The sequence below is a fragment of the Oreochromis niloticus genome, linkage group LG3 (assembly GCF_001858045.2).
Source record: "Oreochromis niloticus isolate F11D_XX linkage group LG3, O_niloticus_UMD_NMBU, whole genome shotgun sequence".
NCBI lineage: Eukaryota > Metazoa > Chordata > Actinopteri > Cichliformes > Cichlidae > Oreochromis > Oreochromis niloticus.
Genome location: NC_031967.2, coordinates 2,731,539 through 2,757,509, shown reverse-complemented (window position 1 = coordinate 2,757,509; position 25,971 = coordinate 2,731,539). Strand labels below are relative to the sequence as shown.

Below are 25,971 nucleotides of genomic sequence, written 5' to 3'. Positions count from 1 at the left end.
TGGACAGGACATGGAGAGACCAGGCAGGCTGGGGAGTTAGAAGGTAAAGAAATATAGAGACAAGACTAGAATAAACTGGACACAAAAAAATGAAATAACATAATCAACAAAGAACTATATACAACAAACTCAGAAACACTAGTGAACTGAAGTTTAATAGAGCTGGAACAAAAACATAGTAAATAATGGATTGCATTTATATAGTGCTTTTCTAGGGACCCAAAGGGCTTAACAATTCCACTATTCATTCACTCACTGGTGGAGGCAAGCTACAGTTGTAGCCACAGCTGCTCTGGGGCAGACTGACAGAAACGAGGATGCCATATCACGCCATCTGGCCAACACCAGTAGGGTAAAGTGTCTTGCCCAAGGACACAACGACCAGGACAGAGAGAGCAAGGGGATCGAACCGGCAACCTTCCGGTTACAGATGAGCTTCCCAATCCCCTGAGCCACGGTAGCCCCAATGGAGATGGTTTGGGATGAGATGGAGCGCAGAGTGAAGGCAAAGGACCAACAAGTGCTCAGCATCTCTGGGAACTCCTTCAAGACTGCTGGAAACCATTTCAGGTGACGACCTCATGAAGCTCATGGAGAGAAGGCCAAGAGTGAGCAAAGCAGGAATCAAAGCAAAGGATCTAAAATATAAAACATGAGTTATTTCACACTTTTTTGTTTACTACAGAATTCCACATGTGTTTATTCATAGTTTTGCTGCCTTCAGCGAGAATCTACAATGTAAATATTCATGAAAATATAGAAAAACCATTAAATGAGAAGGTGTGTCCAAACTTTTGACCGGCAGTGTATATCAAACACTATGTAACAATATGGCAAAAACCACAGGGACTTTGGAAAAAACAAAGCACATCCTGAACAATAAAACATTGCACACACCTTACTGCACACTGTAAATTATTGTGTTGGAATCTGTGACAACACTTAGAAGAGTTCTCTACAAAAAATATACACAATGCAAAAAAGAGCAATAAGAATTATACATAATGTTTGATTTCGTGAACGCACAAATAATCATTTTTTAAACTTACAAGTTATTAAATTCATGGATTTGATACAATTTAAATCCACACAGGTGACGTTCAAAGCAAGTAATAATATCCTTCAAAGTAATATTCGAAATGTATTTCAGAATAGCCTTCAGACAGAATGCTTCTGGAGACTTTTCAAAATAAGATTACCCAAACAGACCAAAAGGTTACTCGGGAATGTGCAATAGGCGAGTTAATGTAATTTTCTTCTTTTTGTTTTAAAGCACTGACCTATTGTACCTCTCTCCTTATTCATGACGTTAACCTGTGGTGTCATTGGAATGTTGTGGTTATGGTGCAAAGCATATATGTGTTGGTAAGGAGGGTGGGGGTGGGGAGGGGGAGGAAAGGGACTTGTAGGGTTTGGGTTTGGGGTAATGTTCTCGCGAAACTCAATATGTTGTATGTTTGTGGTGTGCTGTGTAAGACAGTTTCCCAGTTTAAATATTGCATTACAAGTTTACCCAAACCTATCAAACACCATCATAAAATAGATTAGAGTAATAAAAAACGTATAAAGTGATATTTTACCGAGTATTACATGTGTTACATCAGTGTAACATCAGCGTTGGTAATAAGTGATGTGATCACGTGATTCCGTATGGATTTCCTAAAATGTAACAAATGATGTTACTTTTCACTGCGCTGAGATTAAGTGTAGAGGATACTTTTATTCTGAAGGATACAGAGAGGAAGTGTTGTCGTCACTGTTAGGAAGCGTCATTTTTCCTACTTACCTTCTTACGCGTAGCTCACAGTTCAGTTGGGAAACTGACAGAGAAGCCAGCAACAGTCCGGCGTGACAACCGCAGCGTTCGGTAAGATATGAGACGTGACGTGAGGTGACGTGACGTATGCACCTAAAGGCTTATTCAAGTGAAGACTTTACTTTTATAATGTTGGGGAAACCTGCAGTCAGCTCAGACCGAAGGACTTACCTGGATGCGTGACTAAACGTTTCTCCCAATGAAAACGTCCAGATGAACAGAATCAACCTTCAAGATTTCCTTTAGTCAGTTCTCCGGTTTTGCACACCTGCCAGTCCACAACAGGTGACGCTGAGAACAACGCCGTGGAACTTCTTCACGTGCATTAGCGGGTCCACAGACTGTTAGCTTTGAACTTTGGTCTGCATTTGGCAGCTGATAAGGTTACAAAAAAGGTATAAAGGTCACACTGGTCGTTGATCGTCGGTGATGTTCTTGAGCCGTAACCAAGTACGTCTGTACGTCCTATATCGATACTAAAGAGCATATTTGAAGTGCAATAGTCATTGTTGATATGCTAGCTGTAAAACCTTTGCTATAGAGTTTGGTCAAATCTACAATCAGACTGTGTGCAAACAGACAATCAATGAATAACACTGTAGGCCTCCCCATGGGTGACTGACCTGTACCTACATAGTGTTACTAAATCAACGAAGAAATTACTTGTCATTAAAATTAAACTTTAAATTAAGCGTGTGTGCAGTTTAGTTGTCAGGTATTAATGCACAATTTTTAACCCAGCATTACATTTGTATGTTATTGAATAATCTTCAAGGCCACTAAAATGTATACATTAATGCATTTAATCTGACTTGCACACTTTCTTAAAAGAAATATCTGATCCTGCGCTTCAGTCAGCTTTCATCACAGCACAGTAACTCTTAGTAAGGCCTCTGACACTGGACTCATCTCTGTGCTTGTCCTGCTAGACCTCACTGCAGCATTCAATACTGTTGACCATAACATTTCATTACACACATTAAAGTATGCTGTGAGCATTAAAGATTCTGTGCTGCAGTGGTTTCTATCTAACAGACTTCTATTTCTTCTTGTAACCAGACAGTCTGTGTCGCACACTGAGCTCAGTTATGGAGTTTCACAGGGTCCAGTGCTAGGACCAGTTCTGTTCATTTGCATTTACTGTCCCATTTTTTTTTGTCTTGTATCTTCAGAGTGCACAGTGCCTTAAAACATGATGAACCATAACGTGGCTGACCTCCCCAGCGGCCCACTCGATGTCTACAGGAACAAAGCCTCCTTCAACTGGAAGGACATGGTCCGCTTTATAGATGGAGAGGATATATATCTATTCAAGGTGACATCACAGGCTGGACTCATGGCATTGTGCATTAAACACCATTAGCATAAGATCAGGAAAATTATATGGGAAGTCTAAACTGTTGTATTTACTTGCCACTGAGAACACGTCAAGAGATTTTCACTTAGAGCATCGACAGGATGATATATTTACATCCTTACCTTTAATTATTGCATTTTCACTTCTCTTAGAATAAACCATCACACCTCTCCATGATTCTGCTTCTGAGCTATTGACCAACACACACACACACCTACACACGCACACACACACACACACACACACACACGCAGCTTGCAGGTCCGGTTCAGTATCTTATCTTGTGGACAGAGATATCTGATGTTGTTCCTGAGAGATGCTGGGGCCACTCGCCTAGCTTGAGGGTCACTGCACCGACTGGTCCGATTACCACTGGGACCACCGTTACCTTCACCCTCCACATCTTCTCGAGCTCTTCTCTGAGCGCTTGGTACTTCTCCAGCTTCTCGTGTTTCTTCTTCCTGCTGTTGCTTTTGATTCTTACTGCCGAGATATCTTTGAAGCATTGAAAGGTTACTCACTGTTTATCATTATTCAGATGGTTTATAACACAGAGTGTGGCCTTCTATGAAGGAAGATTTGAAGTTAAACATCTCTCACACACACACACACACACACACACACACACACACACACACACTCTCACTATTATGCAATATAAAAAGTGACACACACTTCTAATTTCAATAGCAAACAGAAAACAGTAAAGTGTGAAATTACTGCCTACTTTAGTAAAAAGTGGTGCCAACTGGTGGCTGAATATAGAAATGAAATATTTAAAGTGAGTAGTCCATCCATCTATCCAATTTCCTCTGCTTATCCTGGGCTGGGTCCGCATCACTCCAGCTGCAACACCACTGCGTCTGTTGATGCCCTGCTCCCCTCACTCGTGAACAAGACCCTGAGATACTTAAACTCTTCTACTTGGGGCAGCAACTCGTCCCTGACCTGGAGTGGGCATCTGGGAAAAGCCAGACAAGATTCTGAGACCACCCAAGTGGAACATTTTGCTTCTTCCATTCAAATTATGAACTGGTCCCACTATAGTTGGAGCACACCCTTCGGTCTCCCTCCCTGCCAATGGGAACTGTCGCCTCAGGAACCGCCCCGTATCTCCACACAATATTGGAGAGGTGTGTTAACCAAGACAGCTCTACAACATCCAGAACCTTCAGGAACCTCAGTGAACCTCATCCACCCCGGGAGCTCTGCCACTAAGCATTTGTTTAACTACCTCAGTGACCTCACCCCTACTGAAGGATGAGTCGCCCCCCTCACCCCCAGACTCTGCTTCCTCTACGGAACATGTGTCCGTGGGATTAAGGAGGTTCTTTGAAGTATTCCTTAGTGTTCCTAAAGTAAGTTGTCCAAAATAAAATCTTAACATAAAGGATAAGTTGATGTTAAGATAAATGTGGGATTCTTGTACGTTCTTGTTACCATTTCCAGGCTCAAGAACAACCTTTGAATGTGCTACATCTGTACCGCTCGTAAACCTCTTTGGCTAACACTTTAGCTTCTTACAGCTCTTCTTCAAACGCTGGATGTTTTAAGAGCTCACAGGGCTCAACTTTCATCTGCAGAATTATGCGACAAATACTTTTAATTTATGAAAGCTCAAGCAGCTATCAGCTTAGTTTTAACTTTGTGATATTGACATTTTTCATCCTAAACAACTGTATTATACAATGAATGTCATGCAAACAAGATTACATGGAGACATTTCACCTCTTTCAATGTTCATATTTTTTTTTCCATTAAGCCGTGGCTATCAACTATTAACTCGTAAGTAAGCATTTTGTCAAATGGATTTCACTTTGTCTTACACTGTCTGCTCATTTCCACATTATAGCAACATGTGTTCAAGACACTGGAGAACGACCCTCTGTTTGCCCGTCAGCCTGGTGAAGATGTGCCCATAGAGAAAAAGAGAGAGGTGAACTTTCTGAGGTATCTACTTGGTAAACTACAGCTGAAGTTATGTAGCACCTGTCGTGTCCTCTGTTCTGTAATTCGGTACTTTCTAAAGACAATAAAACTCCATATGAAAATTCACAGAATGAAGCAGCTGCTTCGGTACAACTTTGTCACCAAGGAAGAGGCGATGGCCAATCCCTGGAAAGCGGTGTACCTCGAAGACTGTCTGGGCATGTATGACTGGGCCTTGGTTGCTAAGCTCTTCCTCAGCCTAGGGGTAATTGTGTTTGAGTGAAATGTCCTCACACAGACACACAGAGTGTATGTTATATGAGATAACTAAGATTGTGTTTCTGAGCAATGTTAAGAAAGGTTATGACTTGGGATTGTTGCAAAGCAACACCTGTTTTCACTCTAAAACAAGCGACAAGCAACGCTGTAATTGTAAACCATAGAACGTGTGGTTTGTTTGTTTTTTGTTTGTTTTTTAATTTCCACAAACATTAGGAAGTTTCTAGTTTTTGGATTGAGCCACTATTATTATTCTCCAGGATACATTTAGCAAAACATTACTAAAAGGGTATTCTGCATAAAGATCTTTAAAAGTTTTTAAAATTGGGGAAAAGCTTTCATTTGTTTAATATCTTCACATAGTTGTTCTTATTTGTTTTTCTCTTTTATCGTCTCAGTCAGTGAGTTAGATTTAAAACCTTTTATGTTTCAGATGTTTGGAGCAACTGTTGCCAACTCAGGGTCAAGCAGACATAAGAAATATGTTGAAAACACTGAAGACATGAGGGTAAGACAGCGAATCCTTATTAAGAGGAGAAAGGAGTCGACCGCTTACTATCTACTATTGTGTTCATAAAACTTTGTATAGATTTAGATAGAGTTACATATGTGCTTATAGATCTTTGGATGCTTTGCATTGACTGAGTTGAGCCATGGCAGTAACACCAGAGCCATGAGGACCACGGCCAAGTATGACCCCTCTACTCAGGTCAGTACACTCTTAAAACAAACACACACACACACACACACACACACACACACACACACCACCTTGCAGGCAGCCTTTATCTGGATGGTTTTGGATGTCATTCCTGGGAACTGCTGGAGCCAACTTCCCATTTTTGGGGTTACTGCACCAAATGCTCACAGAGCACCACAGGAACCACTTCCTGGGGATTTTTTGATATCAGCCACTTTTTCTGTCTGCCAGTTGTACATGCCATGCAGGGGCCTCTTCTTTCATGATGGTTCCACTTCTTACTCTTCATCTTTCTTGGGTTTCTGCTGCCTGAGGAATTCACTAAACACATAATCGGATGTGGCCATCTTCCTAATGTACTCATGGATCTTTGTAGTTTCATCTTGAAAAGTGTTTTTTACACACACTAGTCCATGGCAACCTTACTTTGCCTTAGCGTGTAGTCTCAGGGTGCTTTGGGGTGAAACCCTTCATGCATGCTAAAGTCGGGCTTGTCCTCCTTTGACTAGCTGATTATTCCCTGTTTTTGTTACCATCCGGCTACACTTCTCATGTTCGAATGACATTCCAGTGTCATTGCTGTAGATCCTAGTGGCATGGATCAGTTAATCAATGTCTCGTTCACTCTTGGAGTACAGTCATCCATGTAGAGGAGGTGGCTGACAATTACTCCATGCCGTAGTCGGTATCCATAGCCAGATTTGATGACTTCACCGAGGGGGTTCAGGCTTACGAAGAACAGTGGGGAGAGAGCATCTCCTTGGTAGATCGTGCACAAGTGGCATACGCTGTTAGCTTGAAGTTGGCCTCTAGTGTTGTTCTTCACATCCCCAGTGAAGGCTCTGAGGGTTCCCTTGTACAGTTCTAAGAATTCCAGGATCCATGTGTGGGGCATTGAGTCATTGAGGCTTTCTTGTAGTCAATACAGGCGGTGCACAGGTCGGTCAGTCTGGTCTTACAGTCTCGGGCTACTGCTCTGTCTACCAGTAGGTGCTGTTTCACCTTTAGTCAGCCCTTCTGAGCATGTCTTTTCCAATAGCAGCTGGTTCATTTGTGCTGCCAGGTGCTCATGGAGTGCAGTTTGCTTCTTTAGCCAGTGGGTTTGGATCATCAGGGCCTGGTGTTATCCAGCTGTTCATGCTGAAGACTCTTTCTTGGATGTTTGCCACTGTGATGGTTACTGGATCCTGTTCAGGAGGTTGCTATAGTCTGCTCTTATGGTCAATAATAAAATCAAATAATATTTTAATTTAAAATTATGAGGGCATTTGAGAGAGAACCCCTTAGGTCATACAGTGTAAGTCTCTAATAGCTGACTCTTCATTTGACTAATTGAAGGATCTGATTTCTGTTTCTCTTCTGTAGGAGTTTGTGATCAACTCTCCAGACTTTGAGGCTGCAAAGTTCTGGGTGGGGAACCTGGGAAAAACTGCTACCCATGCTGTGGTGTATGCTCAGCTCTACACACCTGATCAGGTGTGCCACGGACTGCACTCTTTTGTTGTCCCAGTGAGTTCTCGTGAATTTGAATATCTTTAAAGAAATGTCTGCTTACATCACAAGGTACAAGGCAACTATTAGGAAGTCCAAGAGCATTTGTGTTGTCAAGTAGCTTTTGAAATAAGACCATCAACTCCGACAGTGTTTAGAGCCATAGGGGACCTCACAGCTAAGTTTCTAGTAACTGATAGGGATGTGAAGCTCAATACTGCTGTTCTGACACTGTGTCGAGCTTCTGAAGTGCTGATGTTTCCAAACAGTGCCTTGAAGTGTGGTTCAAATCATCCAGGTCACGTGACTCAGAGGGAACTAGATTTCGGGGGGGTTCAGCAGAGGATGATTTAACTGATGGACGTGCATGAAATGGACTGTTACACTTGATCAGAATTAGACCCTGTAAATAAATGTTTCTTTTTATAAAGAAGGAAACAAATTACATTTTTTCATTTAAATATAATTGTAAATTAATTTAAAATAAAACTTAACACATGCCAGCTAATAGCTTTACTTGACAGTGTGTAGAGGAAACCTGATGACATGAACTCCTAGAAAGTTTTGAGGGCTGTGAGCAAGCTAACAAAAACAAAGACTGAGTCCTAAAACGGCTGGAAACCTGTGGCTAAACTTAATATTATCATTTGTGTTTTGTATTTTATTGAGTTATTGTGAGCAACACAAATGTTAACAGAGGGAGGATTTTGCTGAAGCACACTGTTCATTACTGGTGATGGGAATTGATAAGAATGTAGCGATTCTGATTCCATTATCAATATCACTTATCAGTTCGATACCTTATCTGTTCTTATCGATTCTCACTGGGTTCTTGTTCACTTTGTTTTGAGAGTCACCGCCGTCGCTAAACAGCAGGAAAGAAATGACAGTCATGCAGATTAATTCCATGCTGTGGGTCAGATGTGTGTCCACGGTTGTTGAAGTGTTTCCCCTCTTTGTTGTGATTAGCATTGTTAATTAAAAAAGCCATTGTTACACATTTCACAGAACACTTTACTTCAAAGTAATGCAGTATGTTACTTAATTACTCCTGGGAAAAAGTTATTTATTATACTACTTGTTACATTAGTTGGAAGTTGCTCTGTAAAAAAGCTAACAATAAAATTTAAAAAACAAAACAAAACAGTATAAACCTGAGGCTACAACTCCACACACCAGCACAAATTCCTCAGGAGGACCTCCATCTCTAAGGTCTTTGTCTTAGTAGAATTCAAAGCTGGCTGCAAAAAGAAAGATGGCTGCTGGGCTCGGCATTCATTCAGCTTTCACTCTGTGTTCTTAGCTAGCTTTGCGTTAGCATGCTCTATTGGCAGATGCTTGCAAAGAATCAAAGTTGTGTTAGGAACATAATGCAGTTGTTTCTGTCCTGCATGCAGTTTCCTACTTTACCGTTTATTTCAATCTTTTTGTGCAATAAAAGTAAATGTCCATATCCACGCTGTAGACTGTGTCGCTATTTTCCTCCTCTGACCCGCGGACTGAAATCAGCTGATTGTAGTTCGATTGCAAGAACCAACAAGTGGGATCGATAGGCAGACTAACAATTCCAAGGAATCGGACTACTGGGAACCGGTTTTCTCAATTCCCATCCCTGTTCATTACAGTTGCAACAGGCTCAATATTTTCTTGCCTTGTTTGTGCGGGGATGTCTCCAAAATGTGTGGTGGTCACCATTATTGACAGTCTGGTGTAATAAGTAGCTTTATTAGGAATTGTGCTGGACTTGTCTGTGTTACGGTGTCACAGAATAAGATTGTCAAGGGGTTGCAATAACCAAATTGGCCAGCAGGTGTCACTGTGGAGATGGGATTCAGATTGTTTTGAAACCTCGGTACACTTCCAGCACAAATGTGTTTCACGAAGCCTCGCTCTGCCCATCATTAGTACCTGATCATTTTTCAAGCTCAGATGGTGTCCTTCAAGTACCTTTTTTTTTTTTTTTTTTCAGCACCACAGCAGATATCTGCCTCCATCTCGCCCCGTCCCTATCATCCTCTTGTTACACCAGCCCTCTACATGTTTTCCTTTACTGGAAGACATGTAAATCTTTTCTGTGGTTCCTCTTTTCCTATTGCTTGCATGTCTGTCTAATTTTGTCTCCAAAATGCTTGACCTGTGCTGTACCTCAAATTTGTATCATTTCTAATTTGGTCCATTCTGTTCACTCTCAATAAAGAAACCTTGTTATCTTCCACTCTGCCACCTCCAGCTTGTCATCCTGTCAGCAGGTCTCACTTCCATCGTATAAACCTTTCCTTTTCACTCTTGCTGCTATTCTTCTGTCACAAATCCTCCGTGACACTCATGTCAACCTACCCTACCCTGCCTGGACTCTCTGCTATCACTCACTTGTGCACTGTGCATAACCTACAACGTGGGCTGCACGGCCGTTACAAAAAGGAAGATGCATACAAAAGATATTTATTTTAAATGAAAGAAAAATTGTGTGTTATTTTCATTTTCATTATTTCTTAAAAATGATAACTGTCTGAAAAGACTTGAGAACACCATGATTTCGAAAAGCGTTAGAAATCATGTATAATCAGCAGAGTTGGTCAAATAAAAAAGTCATACTGCAGTTATCTTATACTGTGTGTTATTTTCAGATGTTTGTGTAGATTTGTGTTTTATTTGACACACAGCCAGTTAAGCCGTAATCACTCTGCTCCAGGTGAGAGATCCCAAGACCCTGCTGGCTTTGCCTGGTGTGCTGGTCGGAGACATGGGGAAGAAGCTGGGTCAGAATGGACTGGATAATGGGTAGGTGACTGCAAATGCTGCATTTGTAAAATAAGATGGAAAACACAAGCAAATAAAGACATGATGCCCTTGATGTTGTGGAAATATGTTCCCACTGGCTATTCCAGTCAACAGGTAGAGTGAAATTGATTCAGAGACATAAATGTTGGTCTGCTGGACACACAGTGTTTCAGAGTACTGAAAGGGCAGTGACAGGAAAACTGTACAATACACATGGAACATTACAGTTATCGTCATGAATCTTTTTAACCACACATTTGACATTTAGACTGTATGACTATGTCTTAGGGGTGGGCGGTATAAACGATATACGGTAGAAACAATATGAATTTGGCCAAGAGATTTTGACTATACTGCTCTACCGCGATAGCGCTGTTTTGATGTTTTGAAGCAACATCATCTGCAAATTATGCCGGGCGACAGTAATCGCGAAGAGACGAAGCACGTTTTGGAATATGAGGAAAGCCAAAAACTGCACTTCCTCCACTTCCGTACCATTGATTCATTAGTGTTGAATCCTCTCGCAGATGTTCTATTCCCATGTTGTTGCAGTATATTAATGACTAACCTCACATTGTGGGTGAAGCGTGTCCTGCAGGTTTTAGATGTGTCCTTGATCCAACACAGCTGATTTAAATGGCTAAATGACCTCCTCAAGATTTCTTGAAGTTGTCCAGAGGTAATGGTAATGAACTAATCATTTGATTCAGGTGTGTCGACCCAGGGTCAGATCTAAAACCTGGAGGACACCGGCTCTCGAGGCCTGGAGTTTGACACCTCTGGTTTACAGCATCCTGCCAGGCGATTGCATTTGTCCCTAACCATCGGGAACCCTCACGTTAACTTTTATCGAGTGGAATAAAGTTCATCCTCCAGCTTCACTGTGTTTATGCTATGCTAACATAGCTGTGTCGCTAGCGATCACGTAGCACATCATTATATACCAGGTAGCCCAACTTCAGTAACCCTACAAACGTCACTGCTGTTTAGTTTTCTGTCTTCATTTATGTTGGAAGTGATAGCAGAGCTGTACGTATGAATTTAGTCAGAAATCCCTCAGTCAGAACATGCTGCTATTATTATTATTATTGTTATTGTTATTGTTATTGTTATTATTATTATTAAAGATGAAAGAATTTAGACAGTTTTTAACTCTCAGTGATGCCGCAGTGTTTGTTTGACTTTGGGACCTGAAGAAGACGGAGTTTAGGACCCAGATTACTCCGCGAGGCTCCTGACTACGGTAGCCATAGTGCTCAAACAATCCATCAAGTGGTGCGGCTTCGTAGCTTACCAAAGTCGTACTAAAACATTTTTGACAGATTTTTGAGCGCCGTGTACCACATACAATCGGTTCGAGCTCAGTAAGCACAACCAGAATTCATAATAGGGCGCACCAGATTATAAGGTGCACTGTTGATTTTTGAGAAAATTAAAGGATGTGCGCCATATAGTGTGGAAAATATGGTATACAGAAGAAAAGAATATATCGCGATATATATCATTACCGCACATGCTTCAAATTACACCGCGATATGGATTTTAGGCCATATTGCCCAGACCTACTTTGTCTGTGTTCTTAGTCTTGATCTGGTTTGAGTTTTATGAATTTTCTATTGTATTCTTCTTCTAACTCTTTAGTTAAGAAATAGTTTTAGTTACAGATAACAGGTAAATAGTGCAGTAAATGGTAAATGGACTGGTTCACACACATTCATACTCCAATGAATCCATTGGAGAACAACTTGTCCAAGGATACTTTAGCATGCAGACTGGGACTGCAGCTATCGATTGTTTTAGTGATCAAATAATCTGTTGACATAGAGTATCAAATCAAAATTTATTTATATAGCACATTGATCAAAACTGTTGTTTTTAAAAGTGCTTCACAAATAAAAAAAATAAAAAATAAAAAATAAGACAAATACAACGCAAGACGAGACAAACATAGAAACCAACCAAATGATAATCAAACTATCTTACATCAAAGCCAGAGTAAAAAGATGGGTCTTTAAACGAGATTTAAAAGACTGAACAGTCTCAGCAGAGCGAATTGGAATAGGGAGGTTGTTCCACAGTCTAGGAGCTACAATAGCAAAGGCACGGTCGCCTCTGGTTTTCAACCTAGACTTAGGTTGCATTAAAAGCATCTGGTTAGAAGATCTTAGTGCTTTTATAGGATTATACAAATGAGGAAGTTCTGTTAAATAGCTAGGGGCAGTATTATTTAAGATTTTATAAGTGAATAAAAGAATTTTAAAATCAATGCGAAATTTCACAGGAAGCCAGTGTAACTTGGCTAAAACTGGAGTCATATGATCATGCATTCTCGCACCCGATAAAAGGCGTGCAGCAGCGTTCTGTACTAATTGCAACTGGTGAAGAGAGGAGTGAGGGAGGCCTAAATAGAGGGAGTTACAATAGTCCATCTAGAGGTAATGAATGCATGAATAAGCTTTTCAAGGTCCTTGGGGGAGAGGAAAGGCTTAGCTTTAGAAATTTGACGTAGCTGATAGAAGCTGGATTTAACCACAGTAGATACTTGTTTCTCTAATTTGAAGGAGCTATCCAGGAGTACCCCAAGGTCTCTTACAACGTTGGAGAGGTAGCTAGCAAGTGGGCCAAGGGTAACAGTTAGTTGGTTCAATGGAATATGGCTGTCAAAGACAATAACTTCAGTTTTACTGTCATTCAAGGTTAGAGAGTTTTGAGATAGCCAGGTTCTCACATCATGAAGACAGTTAAACAATGTATGCAATGGATCTCTGATATTCAAACCCAAAGGGAAATAAATTTGAATGTCATCGACATAACAATGGAAAGAAATATTATATCATAACAGTGAGTTTCTCTAGAACTAAGGACTTGGACACTATAGGCAGCCAGGCTTTCAAATGCGTTCTGGTATTAGGTTTCCATGATTTAGAGTACTCAGACTGTGCTTATTGAATGCAACATGGAAAAGATCTTGGAGAAGCTCACGGCTCTTCAACAGGAAATTGACAGACCTGGTGACCAGTAATCGACATTTAGATCAGCTGTAAAATTTGATGCAGTTGTTCGCATTAAACCAAACAAACATCATTTCTCTCATCTGGCTACCCACGTCGCTGCTGGATGGCCCCCAAGGCCGAGGCTGGCTGAAAACAACCAAGTTTTCTCTTTGATAACGGGGCTGTGTTTTGACTCTCTGCTGCACCCTTCAGGCCCCCCTGGGTCGGCTGTAGGACTGTTTACTTTTGGTCAGCCGGGTGGAAGGACACTCTCTCAGTTAAACACAGGATACACACATCCCACTCACCCCCCTTCCCCCCCATCCCAAACGCCTCCTGGATGCTGCTGTCTGCACCGGCGAACTGATCTCCTACCAGGAGCTCAGTCTGAGTAGAGTTCTCCTTCTCTTTCCTCCACTCCCCTATTGTGTTGTACATTTCATTGTTTTTTTGTTTTTTTTCAATAAAATAATAATTTTATTTTCAGTCACAGCAGCATGTTAATAGCAAAACTTTGAACATACAGTACTTTGCTGTTCAATATTTACAATACCAAAAAGATAACAGAAAGAGAAGAAAAACAAACAAACAAAAGAAACTACAGCAGCAACAACAACAATCACAAATATAAAAATAAAATGTATAAAGGACATTCAGTGTACAGTTAACTACGATAGTGATATAGAGATATGGTACCAGGTCATGATAAGGTGGTCATTTTAAGTGTTTCCGTGTACATTAGAAATGGCTGCCATGCCTTAAGAAATTTAGTGGTTGAACCTGCCAATATATATCTCATATTTTCCAAATGCAAAAACCTCATGAGCTCTGCAAGCCACTGTTCATGTGTGGGAGGAGCTTCCTGCTTCCATCTTAAAAGTATAAGGCGGCTTTCAATTCAATTCAAAATTGATTTGTATCCTCCTAGGACCTGGCGTCCACATATGTGGACATCACATTTTGGGTTGTCTAGACCAAAATACTACATTTTGCTCTACAAGGGCCTGATATCCACTTACGAGGACATTATACTGCCACTGTTCTATCAAAATTTAAAGCGAATGTCCTCAAATGTGGATCTCATTTTTCTCAGAAACAAAAATCTGGTAAAAAAAAAAAAATCCCACAATTCTTTGCTTTTACATTCATCAGGTCCCAATCAGCCCAAATAGCAAAGAGAAATTAAAACTTCATGCCATGAAAGAGTTCGGGTCTTAGGAGGGTATAGCACATTTAAAAACAACAGAGTTGACCGAAGTGCTTCACAATCGGTTAAAAACAAGAGAAAACAATAGAGAAACAAATGTAGATAAATTAGAAACAAATACAGATAGATAAGAAGACAGTTAATTAACAATAAAAACATAAAACAGGCCTGATGGTACTCATACTGAACTCGAATTAAAAGCCAAAGTAAAAAAGTGAGTTTTAAGACGCAATTTAAAAGCTTGAATAGACTCTGTAGTACGAAACCTGTTAAAAGACGTGCAGCGGCATTTTGGACTAACTGCAAGCAATGAAGAGATGAGTGTTGAAGACCCAAATAGAGAAAATTGCAGTAGTCCAGTCTAGAGGTGATGAAGGCATGAATAAGTGTTTGTAGGTCTCTTGGAGAAAGATAAGGCTTAGCTTTGGCAATTTCATGTAACTGATAAAAACAGTGGACACTTGCTTCTCTACAGCGTGAGAAAGATGAGAAGCAAGAGGACCGAGGGTATCAGTTAACTTGTTCAAAGGGGCATGAGTTCCAAAAACCATATCATGGTTGCAATGAGTGAAGCAAAGGCAATAGAACTGAATAGTACTTAGTGATGTTTTGAGGTATCACCCCAAAGATTGCCATTAGAGCAGAAGGATCTATATTATTATATATTATATTTCTCTGAAAAAGTATTAAATATAGACACCCAATAGTTAAGAAGATTAGCCGTTAAGAGCTCTGACTTTTTGTTACCCTGGCTACAGTACTGAAGAGAAACGGAGGATTGTTCTTTTCTATAACCAGTGATGAACAGTAAGATGTTCGAGCCTTACACAGGGTTTTTTTTATAGAGCAACAACCTGGCCAATTTCCAATTCAGTTACCCTGGCTTCAAGAAGTCTAAACAGGCTATAGGAGGCTGAGGCGTAACTAAACATCTGGAGCACTGAGCAGGAAAGTGCAGGAGGGACAGGTGAAGATGCCATGCTGCTAGTGAGTTGGCTACGAGCTAAGCTAAGCTGGTGAATCCCTATAGACACCATGAATGAATACTGTGAAAAAGCAGGTGATTGAACAGGATAAAACACATGAAGATTAGACTTGAAATAAGATGTTATATATGAGTTATTAATTAAACTGGCTACATAGATAAGGTTCACAAAAATACCACTATGTGTTGTAAAAGGAACAGTAAGTGATACTCTACTGCAGAGAGCCAATATCAAGTGAGAACGCCTCCCAGGAAGGGAAAGATCAGAAAGCTCTGAGGGCAAAAGTCAAGGTCAAGTTTATTTATATAGCACATTTCAAACAGCCGATGCTGCACAAAGTTCTTAACAGTATAAAAATGGCATTAAAAAGCAACAATGTAATACAGTAATAACAATATAAAACAATAATAGGACAATAAAAGAATTAAAACAATAACTAAAACTATTTAAAATAAGACCAAAATGCTTGGGTCATAGTGTGTTAAAAGCCAGGGCATAAAAATGTGTCTCTAGTAATGATTTAAATTGCTCAAGTGTTTGTGCAGATCTAATATTTAGGGGGAGACTATTCCAAAGTCTGGGACCTGTCACAGAGAAGGATCTATCACCACGAGATTGGAGACAAGTCCGTGGACAGCATTAATTTTGAGCTAAACCTCATGGTTTTTCCTGGAGCATAAGCAGAGAGGAGCTCAGACAGGTAAAGAGGGGCTCCGCCATTAAGTGACTTTCCCCTTGTGGGACTAATAAAGGTATATCTTATCTTATCTTATCTTAAACAAAAAGTAAAAGTTTAAATTGGATCCTGTAGGAGACAGGAAGCCAGTGTAAAGAAGCTAAAACTGGGGTTATATGCTCTCTCCGTTTGGTACCAGTTAGCAGGCGAGCAGCTGCATTTTGAACCATCTGAAGACGATGAATGGTGGCCTGATCTAGACCATAATACAATGAATTGCAGTAGTCCAATCTGCAAGTAAGAAAAAAGTGAATAACATGCTCAAAGATGTTAGCCGGGAGGTATGACTTTACCTTGGCTAGCTGTCTTAACTGAAAGAAGCAGGACTGAACTACTGCACTCACCTGCTTATTCATTTTAAAAGAACCATCAATGTAGTCACCAAGGTTTTTTACATGTGTTTTACAATAGGAGGAAAGGGGGCCCAGAGTGCTAACGATATGATTAAAGTTGCCAAAAATGACAACCTCAGTTTTATTTTCATTTGGCTTTAAAAAATTTAATGACAACCACTGTTTGACATCGTCAAGGCAGCGTAATAAGAGCTGGGGATGGTCTGACCCTGCTTTTAAAGGTAGATAAATCTGCAAATCATCAGCAAAACAGTGAAATGAAATGCTGTACCGCGAGAAGATGGAGCCCAATGGCAACAAATACAGTGCAAACAGGGCAGGACCCAAAATAGAGCCTTGAGGTACACCGTATTTAAGAGGGGCTATTTTGGAGTTATGGGGGCCCATATTGACATGAAAAGACCTTTCTGACAAGTAGGACCGAAACCACTGTAGGGCAGATCCTTTTAGGCCAGCATGAAATTCTAGCCGTGATAACAGGATGTCATGGTCGACCGTGTCAAAAGCTGCTGACAAGTCCAACAATAAAAGGGCAGCAGGGCTGCCAGAGTCCAGAGTTAAAAGAGTATCGTTAAAAATCCTTAAAAGTGCCGTCTCAGTGCTATGTAGTGATTTAAAACCAGATTGAAATTTTTCAGAGATCATATTAAAATCAAGGTGGGCCTGCAACTGTAGGTAGACCACTTTCCAAGTCCAATCATGTTTGTGTGTTTGCCCAGACCTTGTAAAAACCAACAAAGCCTATTCACAGATATAAGTAAACATCGGCACATGGGGGATAATAAACCATCGATGTGCTTCTGACCAAAGTAATTTAATGCTTCCAGTAAAGAGTAAGACTTTAAAATTAAAAAATGTCGTTGTGTCCTTCTGCGACGCACTAATCACTTTAAGTCATCAGGAACTGATAGACATTGGCCTCAATCTGAACCCGGACTTAACTTCGGATTGGATCCACAGTATCCCACCTGGGATTAGAAGACCATCGGACACTCCATGGGTTGTTGTCCTTAAAGTCTTTTGAGGGTTTTCCACTAGGTCATGGTACCTGATACCTGGTACTTTTATAAGTAACTGTTTGCCCAGGTAGGACTGGATTGTGATGAAAAACCAGTCAATCCGAGCCAGGAGTGTAACAAAGACTCCAGTAAGTGAAGGGGTGGTGGGCTCTGTTCTTATGTACTTCAGGACTGGTGCCATAACAGCAGAATTATAGAAGGTCACTGCTCACCGGACTTAGCACTGAATGGAGATGGCCTCTGACTGTAGCCATAGTTACCATTGTTTTCATGCCCCTTCATGCTACCGTTAGCTCAGCACTCAACAACCTCCAACTTATTATCAGTAAACAGCAGAGAGAGCACTCAGAGGGCTTCCATATTGTTGCTGGGGATTTTAATAAGCCATGTTTGAAAGCTCTACTTCCAAAATTCCACCAATGGGGGGGCAGGACTCTAGACCGTGTGTACAGTAATATCAAACAGAAACAAAGCGACACCCCTCCCACACATAGGGCAACATGATCACCATCTCTCTGCTTCTCATCCCTGCCATCCCTCAGGAAACAAACCCCTCCAAGTGCCCGGGTCATTAAAACATGACCACCACCAGCTGCTCTCCTCCATTATAAAATTATAAAAATATTTTTTTTATATTTAAAAAAGTATTGAGAATAATCTCATATCGGTAATGATAACAGAAGATTCAGTAACATTACAAAAACATCACAAAGTAAGAGAAGAGGGAACAACTGACCCCATGTCCATTTTGGATTTTCTTTCTGAAGAGATGCATTGTGGGACTGCTGGTCAGTTTAAAGGGACACAGTACTTTTTATTGAGCAGGTGATGAGAAACATTTAGTGTGGACACGGTAATTTTCAATAAATTCAAATATTTTCTTTGGTTAAATACCATATATATTAATATAGGCATAAATATAGAGATTTTTACATAGCTTGGCAGAATTGTATCTGTTTTATATGATAAGGATTTTTATGACATTAACGAAAACATAAAAAAATTGATCCAGACTACATATTGGTGATGAGAATTTTTGTTAAATTACTGTGAAATTGTGTTAAAATGATAAAAAAAAAAAAAAATTATTCCTCGAGGTCTCTTTGGTTTTGGAAAATATGACCTAGACTTGCTAACCACAGCTTTGTGGGAATCACCCAATTCAGTGCCCTGCGCTATATTTTAAATAATAGAATATAATCCAGTGCTGTCTGGGGGCCTAAAGATCACGGTCATCCAATATTGGATTGTTAATATAGTGTTAACAAAAGAAACTGCTCCAGAATCTTTTGTTAACACTTTGTCCTGTAGATGATAATATTCATAATATTCACAATTTTATTTTAACAATATTCAGAAATTGTTCCACAACTTTTGCAGACTGGTGCGCCTCTGCAAATCTTTACTTTCTGAGAAAATGTACCACCTAATTTTACAGTCTTTTGTTGCCTCCATCCCAACTTTTTTTTTAAATGTGTTGGTGCCATAAGACTCAAAATTAGCATTTTTTTTAATGAAATGGTAACATTTCTTTTTTATTTCTTGAATTTGGATTGATTTTTTTTTTTATGATGATGACAACAACAACAACAACAACAACAACAACAATAAATATCTCTGCCTGACCTGCCTGCACACCAGAAACAAAGAAACATTAGAAATCCACTGAATGGCTCGCTCTTTCATGTGTCTTCTTGTGTCTCTGTAACCAATTCTTTTCTGTAACATTTACGTCTTTCTCTCACAACAGATTTGCGATGTTCCACAATGTGAGAATCCCACGTGAGAACCTGCTGAATAAGACCGGAGATGTGACTCCTGATGGTCGCTACGTGACACCATTTAAGGTCAGTGCAGATTTCCAGTGGCAGCCAAAGAAGGCGCTTCAGACGTTGCGTAAATGTAAAACTCTGCTCTTGTCAACAGCCTGATTTCCTGTGCCTTAGCTTTTTTAGATATAACCTTTAACCATATTCTAGAGAATAATGGGTTTATTTCAGAGATGTTCTGTCTTTCTTTAAAGAACTAACTAATTATTTATAACTGTTATTATTATTGAAATTATAAGCGGTTAACAACACATATCAACAGTAAATGTAGAGATACAGTCACTTAGCTGGCTGAGAGCGGCAATTCTGACAACCGATGGTTGAAAGCTGCTGGGAGTCCCCTCCCCTCCTTCTCCGTCTTATTTGCCCATTGAATTTACCCATGTAATCAGAATCAGAAGACTTTAATTGCCCCTTGGGGATAAATAACAAACAACCGAGCAGCATACGTTGAAGATAAGGACCAATGTTCCCTCTAATTTTTCATGTGTCTGAGCGAACACACAAACTCCCTGAGCGTCCCTTGGACCACTGTGACATCAGACGTGTGCACTGTGGTCACGCCAGCATCTAATCCATCCAAGTTACATGGTTTATTAAAATAATAAAATTACAGCATTTACATTTCTGTTAGACTACTTTTAATTAATTGCTTTAGTCCACTTACAATGAAAATTAAAAAAAAATCTTGTTCATGACCTGTGTAGTATGTTAACACTATTGGAAATAAAAATAACTTGAACTCCAATTTTGAAAACACAACTTTCTTTCTTTCTTTCTTTCTTTTTTAAATAAAGCTCTGACTTGTATTATGAGTCTGTGGTCTGGGAGAGAGTCCTGTAACTCTGTCTGCAAAATACAGGATATAATGACCAATGTTGGGCAATTAATTATATAGTTACTTCTTCAAAAAAGTAACTGAGTTATGCAAACAACAAAGTTTTTTGCAGCTGTTTACCTAAAAATGCAGCCAAGATGTTTTTTAAACAAACATTTCAAACTATTTACAGAACAATCAGCTGTTCTGCATCAAATCTGATGCCACACAAATTATTTGTGCAACTCCAAAAAATAATTTCAGTCCACTATGAGATAAAGGAGAACAACAGCCTGATACCTGCAGGCCTGACAACAGATGTATCACTGCTGTAACACCTGTAACATTCAGCAGCCGCCTCATTGTTCTGACACACACAACAAAACTATTGACTACACTACACACTAACTACACACTAACTACACTACAACTACACAAGATTTGCACTAAACGTCGCAAATCTCTCACATCTCAAAACAATCCTAAAACTTCCTCCCGTTTCTTAACAACTAAATGCCATGTTTTGATTGGTCGACATGGTGCATTTTTCGACCAATGGGAAAGGTTTTGGTTTTGTCTTTGCTCACAGGCGGAGAGCGTTTTCCTTATAAAACGCCGTTTTTACCGTTTCTTCCCGCAGTAAATATAAACAACGACAGTATTCAGGAAGAAAACAAACATTGCAGATATTTTTATCATAACTCTGGTTTTACGTGGCCTATCAACACAATTTAAAAACTGGTATAAAGTCCACACTTTTCCCGTAAGTTGTTCCGTCTGTCCTGCTCACATCTCCAATGGTTGTACACGTTGTCATTAATGTGGCTTCACTGCACATCAGCCACGCTGCTTTGCTAGCTAAAACACCGGTGTCAGCACATATTTACTTTAATTTCAATTCAGGTTAGAATTTGTTGTGTGTGCACAAGGCAGATTTCTTCTGCGCAGAGACCGTGCCAACAGTGCGCAATTGCGCACGAGCGCAGCTTAGAGGGAACATTGATAAGGACAATAAGAACAGGCAATAGGAGTGAAATAATAAATACACAGACTATACAGTATATACAGTTTTAAAATTACACAGTTTTAAAATTAAAGTGACTGAAGGTGAATAAATAACTGTAAGTGACTAAAAGTGAATAAAGTGTCAGTAGTGTAAGAAGAGTGTAGTTTAAGTTTATGGATACGGGAAATGTTCTTATTGGCTGGAGTTAAAAACACGGGTGGCTTTGGGGACAAAGGTGGCTCTCCTCCTCTCAGTCCTGCAGGAAATGCAGCGGAGGCATCGCCCAGAGTGGAGCCATTGAAATGCAGGGTGAAGAATGTGAGAGGGGTCGTTGATGATTTTGGCTGCCTGTCTGAGGGCCTGTTGGCTGAAAACCTGTGCCAGTGTTCTGACAGGCAGGCCAATGATTTTAGAGCACACTGATGCAGTGTGCTGCAGTCTGTTCCCGTATGAAGGCTGAGGGAGTGGAACCAGCAGGTGATGGAGAAGGTCATGATGCTTTCCAGGAAGGCATAGTAGAAAGTCATCATGATGGGTGTGCTGACTCCAAAGGAGTTGAGTTTACTAAGGAGGAATAGCCGTTGGTGGCACCTCCTGAGAATCTCCTCTGTGTTGGCAGAGAATTTCAGGAGGTTGTCAAAGATGGTTCCCAGGTATTTGTACTCCTCAACTACCTCCACTGGCTTCCCATGGATGGTGGTGGTGACTGAAGCAGCCAGATCCCTCTGCCTACTGGAGAAGGTCACTACCATCTCTTTGGTTTTGCTCATGTTCACCACTCTACAAACTCCTGAAGAGCAGGCCTGTGGTGTTGTGAGGGGCCTGACAGCAGTGACAGGAGAACTGTGTCGTCAGCATATTTCACCAGGTGACAGTTGGGCTGTGTGGATCTGCAGTCATCGGTGTAGAGGATGAAGAGCAGGGCATCAGGTGTTATTAAAGGGCAAGATCAGAGAGGCTAAGAACAATTACAGACGAAAGATGGAGTGGAGTGGAGCATGGGAGAGGTGTGGAGTGGCATGTCTGCTGGACCAGACGGGGTGAGTCCCCGCGTCCTCAAGGCCTGTGCCCCCCCAGCTTTGTGGAGTCTTTCATAAACTGTTCACAATGAGTCTGAGTCTGCAAAGGGTCCCAGTGCTGTGGAAGACATCATGCTTCCATCCTGTACCGAAGACGCCACGTCCCAGAGACCCCCAGGATTACAGATCTGTGGCACTGACTTCTTACGTCATGAAGACCCTGGAAAGACTCATCCTGGACCATCTCCAACCTATTGTCAGGCCCCTTAACTGATGCTCTGGTGGGTGCAGCAAATTTTGAAAGCAGAACTGAGACGGAGAGCCGTAAGCTGCTGCAACTGTGTGCGCCGCCATCTTGGTATATAGCAGAGCTTGTACAGTGGCTTGCAAAAGTATTCTTCTGACTAGCCAGTCTGTGGCATGCAGTCTGGTGACGTCACATTTTCGGATAGCTTGGAGCTCCAGCTGCGTAAGGACTAAAAACCTTCTACCAGGCACTACCACCTAATGGAAAACCCTAAAACCTGAGATGAGCTGTGCCGAACCTTTTCCACTATGTAGTAGTGGAAAAGGGCTAAACCATCACCACCTCTGAGGACAGTGTTACTGTAGATAAACACATTCAAGATATCTGCATCCTCCTCAGAATACAGGACACTGCTTCAGGGCATGGGCCACTGCTTGCTATACAGCATGGCTCCAGGTGACTGTGGCAAACCCTCAGACAAGTCATGAATTAGAAAACTGGCAGCTCCTCTCACCAAAACACAAATATTTCACTGGCAGAAGAACTAAATCACCTCATCGACAGGTTTAAAGAAACAAACCCTACCTGGGATACAGGTAGGGTTTGTTGGGATACAGTGATTTGTGATTTCAGTCCATGAAATCACACACTGTACAAAAGCATGGGTGCTCAGTGCAGGGAACCCAATGAAGGCTGCCGCCTCTGATGGTATGTGTACTCAAGGCATGTGCTGACCAGCTTCTGGAAGCCTTCACAAAGATCTTTAACAGAGATCTTTGATGCCAACATCCTACCCTGCCTGGTTTCTGCAATCAGGCTGCAATAATTCTGCCATCAGCAGACTGTGACACTGTGCTTAAAGGTCGATTCAGTTTAATTCAAAGCTTCAGTGTTTCACTGACCTTAATAATCACCTGAAATGTTTAGAACAAAGCAGCACATATTACTGGCATAAATATTCACGCACATGTGTGTATATTTCTGTCAGAGTACTCTGTGCCTGCCCAGCATTTAAATGGCATGCAGTTGCTGGGACTGCGGGATCTAGAAATGAATTAATTCACATTTAAATTTTGATTTTGTATTTTGTGTAAGAACATTAGCAGTGCACTTAAATAATTATTTTATGTTTTCGTATTCAGAAACACAAAAGCAGCAATCCTGTCAAGGACCACGCGGCCATTTTATAAAGTAACTGTATATCTTTGCTGTTTTTAATCATTCCTCATCATCTTTTGTCTCTTCCAGGACCCTAAAAAGCGTTTTGGGGCATCTCTTGGTGCCTTATCAGGGGGCAGAGTGTATATCACCAGGATGGCTCTTATCAACCTGAAACTAGCTTTGACAGTTGCTATCCGCTTCTCAGCTGCCAGGAGACAGTTTGGACCCAAAGACACAGAGGAAATTCCTGTGTTAGAGTACCAGTTACAGGTAATAATATAAGGTAAAGGTAACGTTTAGTGGGTAAAATAAGTTTTACCCAGTTTTCTAACTAAATATATTTGTAAAGGTGTTTTTGACATGACATTTTCAATAGATGTTGGGAACAACCTATTCAATTTACTCAAAAAATCAAACCATAAATGTCTATGAATTAAGCTACGTGTAAAATAACATGTGAAGCAGGGAAAAGGTGTTGAGCACATGAAGGAAGTGAGGTGCCAAATGCATGGAAAGTTAGGACACTGAAATGGTAAATGGCCTGTATTTGTATAGCGCTTTACTAGTCCCTAAGGACCCCAAAGCGCTTTACACATCCAGTCATCCACACACTGATGATGGCAAGCTACATTGTAGCCACAGCCACCCTGGGGCGCACTGACAGAGGCGAGGCTGCCGGACACTGGCGCCACCAGGCCCTCTGACCACCACCAGTAGGCAACGGGTGAAGTGTCTTGTCCAAGGACACAACGACCAAGACTGTCCAAGCCGGGGCTCGAACTGGCAACCTTCCGATTACAAGACGAACTGCCAACTCTTGAGCCACGATCGCCCCACTGAAGCCTGACAGCTGCTACCTGTCAGTAATTAGAAGGCAGTACTGTCACAATATCAATCAATATCAATATTAATACTAGCTGATTCATTCATAAACAGGTGTCTCATTACCAAGGTGTCACACAGGAAACCTCTCGATGGGTAACCCCAGTGAGCTTTCTCAACACCTTTGCAACCTTATTGTTGGGAAACATACTGATGTCAAGAAGAATTTCCAAACTACTGAAGGCTTGAGTGAGCACATAAACCGTCCACGACCAGGTCCAAGATTTCAGACAGAGGGGTGAAATGAAGAGTTGTCCAAGAGTCAGTGACTACTTGTGGAGAGCTACAGAAAGACCTGGAATCAGCAGATAGACAGCATGTTAGTAAGCAAGCTGCCTGCTCATGTTTGCTGCTCTGATGCTTGACAGGAGGTTACTGAGGCAGGTTATTGGCCAGCAGATGGATGGGTCCAGTCCCTTCTCAGGATCCTTGGGGATCAGGACTGTCCTGCCTTCAGTGTGTGTGCCTCATCTATTAGCAGCTGATTTGTTGGTGCTGCCATGCACTAAGCTAGTCGCATAAAATCTGAAAGATAACACCAGAGTGTACTAATACTATATAATCTATAATCCCCAGTTTAGTTAAATGTTAAAGTTGCACATGCATACATCTGCTCAAACGTAACAGTGGTGTGAAAAACTTTTAACAGGACCTTAGGTTGATTTTTGCATTCCTGGTTTTATTAGAATGAGGGAGATGTGCACATTTATGCATGTGATAAAAACAGCCATGATTTCAATACTTTCTAATAACCATGAATTTCTACCAGGACTGCTGACATTCACTGTTAGAGCCCATCAGATCAGCTTGACTTTCTGAAGTGACTAAAAAGTAGTCAGTTTTACAAAATAATCATTACTTAGGAGCCATCCATAGATTAGATATTAGATATTAACCACTGTCAGAGCTCTTTTATTCATTTTTATTTTCAGTGTGTTAGGGCTGAGTTGTGGTGAGAAATATTTTTTCTGTTTAGATTTAAAGTTACTGTTTGTAGTAGTTACATCACTATTGTGTGCACTTACGTTTTTATTATTGGAATTAAAGTATAATTTAATCATTAAAATATCTTATACATTATGGAAATGGATGCCAAGTAACAATAAAACAAAGCGGCTGAAGTTGGATAAATTATAAAATGTGGACTGAAACTTTTGAATCTCTGGGATCAACATCACACTATTGTTAATGAAAATGTGAAAGCAGTTCAACTACTAAATATCCTGAAATTATAAATGCTCACATAAGAAGAATTCAGATACAGTAATGATTAATGTAATGATCTGTATTCTGACATATTGCAGAGTAAATAAAGTTTGGTATATATTCTTAGTTTTCTGAGTTTCCTGAGTCCATCAGTGTA

At 40.7% G+C, this 25,971-nt stretch overlaps 1 protein-coding gene and 1 long non-coding RNA gene across 2 annotated transcripts in view; both read left to right on the top strand.

The window, feature by feature from the left end:
• Window positions 1–1,717: 1,717 nt before the first annotated feature.
• The window catches only part of acox3 (acyl-CoA oxidase 3, pristanoyl), a 33,544-nt gene continuing 9,290 nt past the window's right edge, over window positions 1,718–25,971 (top strand). Inside the window, exons 1-10 of the mRNA XM_013266255.3 lie at window positions 1,718–1,867; window positions 2,989–3,131; window positions 5,026–5,123; window positions 5,232–5,367; window positions 5,815–5,889; window positions 6,001–6,090; window positions 7,447–7,590; window positions 10,265–10,353; window positions 19,398–19,494; window positions 23,814–23,996. Coding sequence (XP_013121709.1) covers window positions 3,009–3,131; window positions 5,026–5,123; window positions 5,232–5,367; window positions 5,815–5,889; window positions 6,001–6,090; window positions 7,447–7,590; window positions 10,265–10,353; window positions 19,398–19,494; window positions 23,814–23,996 — 1,035 coding nt within the window. The 5' untranslated portion in view covers window positions 1,718–1,867; window positions 2,989–3,008. The remainder of the gene's footprint in view (window positions 1,868–2,988; window positions 3,132–5,025; window positions 5,124–5,231; window positions 5,368–5,814; window positions 5,890–6,000; window positions 6,091–7,446; window positions 7,591–10,264; window positions 10,354–19,397; window positions 19,495–23,813; window positions 23,997–25,971) is intronic.
• On the top strand, window positions 24,003–25,660 carry LOC112842778 (uncharacterized). Its single transcript, XR_003214799.1, has 2 exons — window positions 24,003–24,241; window positions 24,569–25,660. It is a non-coding gene; the product is annotated as an uncharacterized LOC112842778 (long non-coding RNA).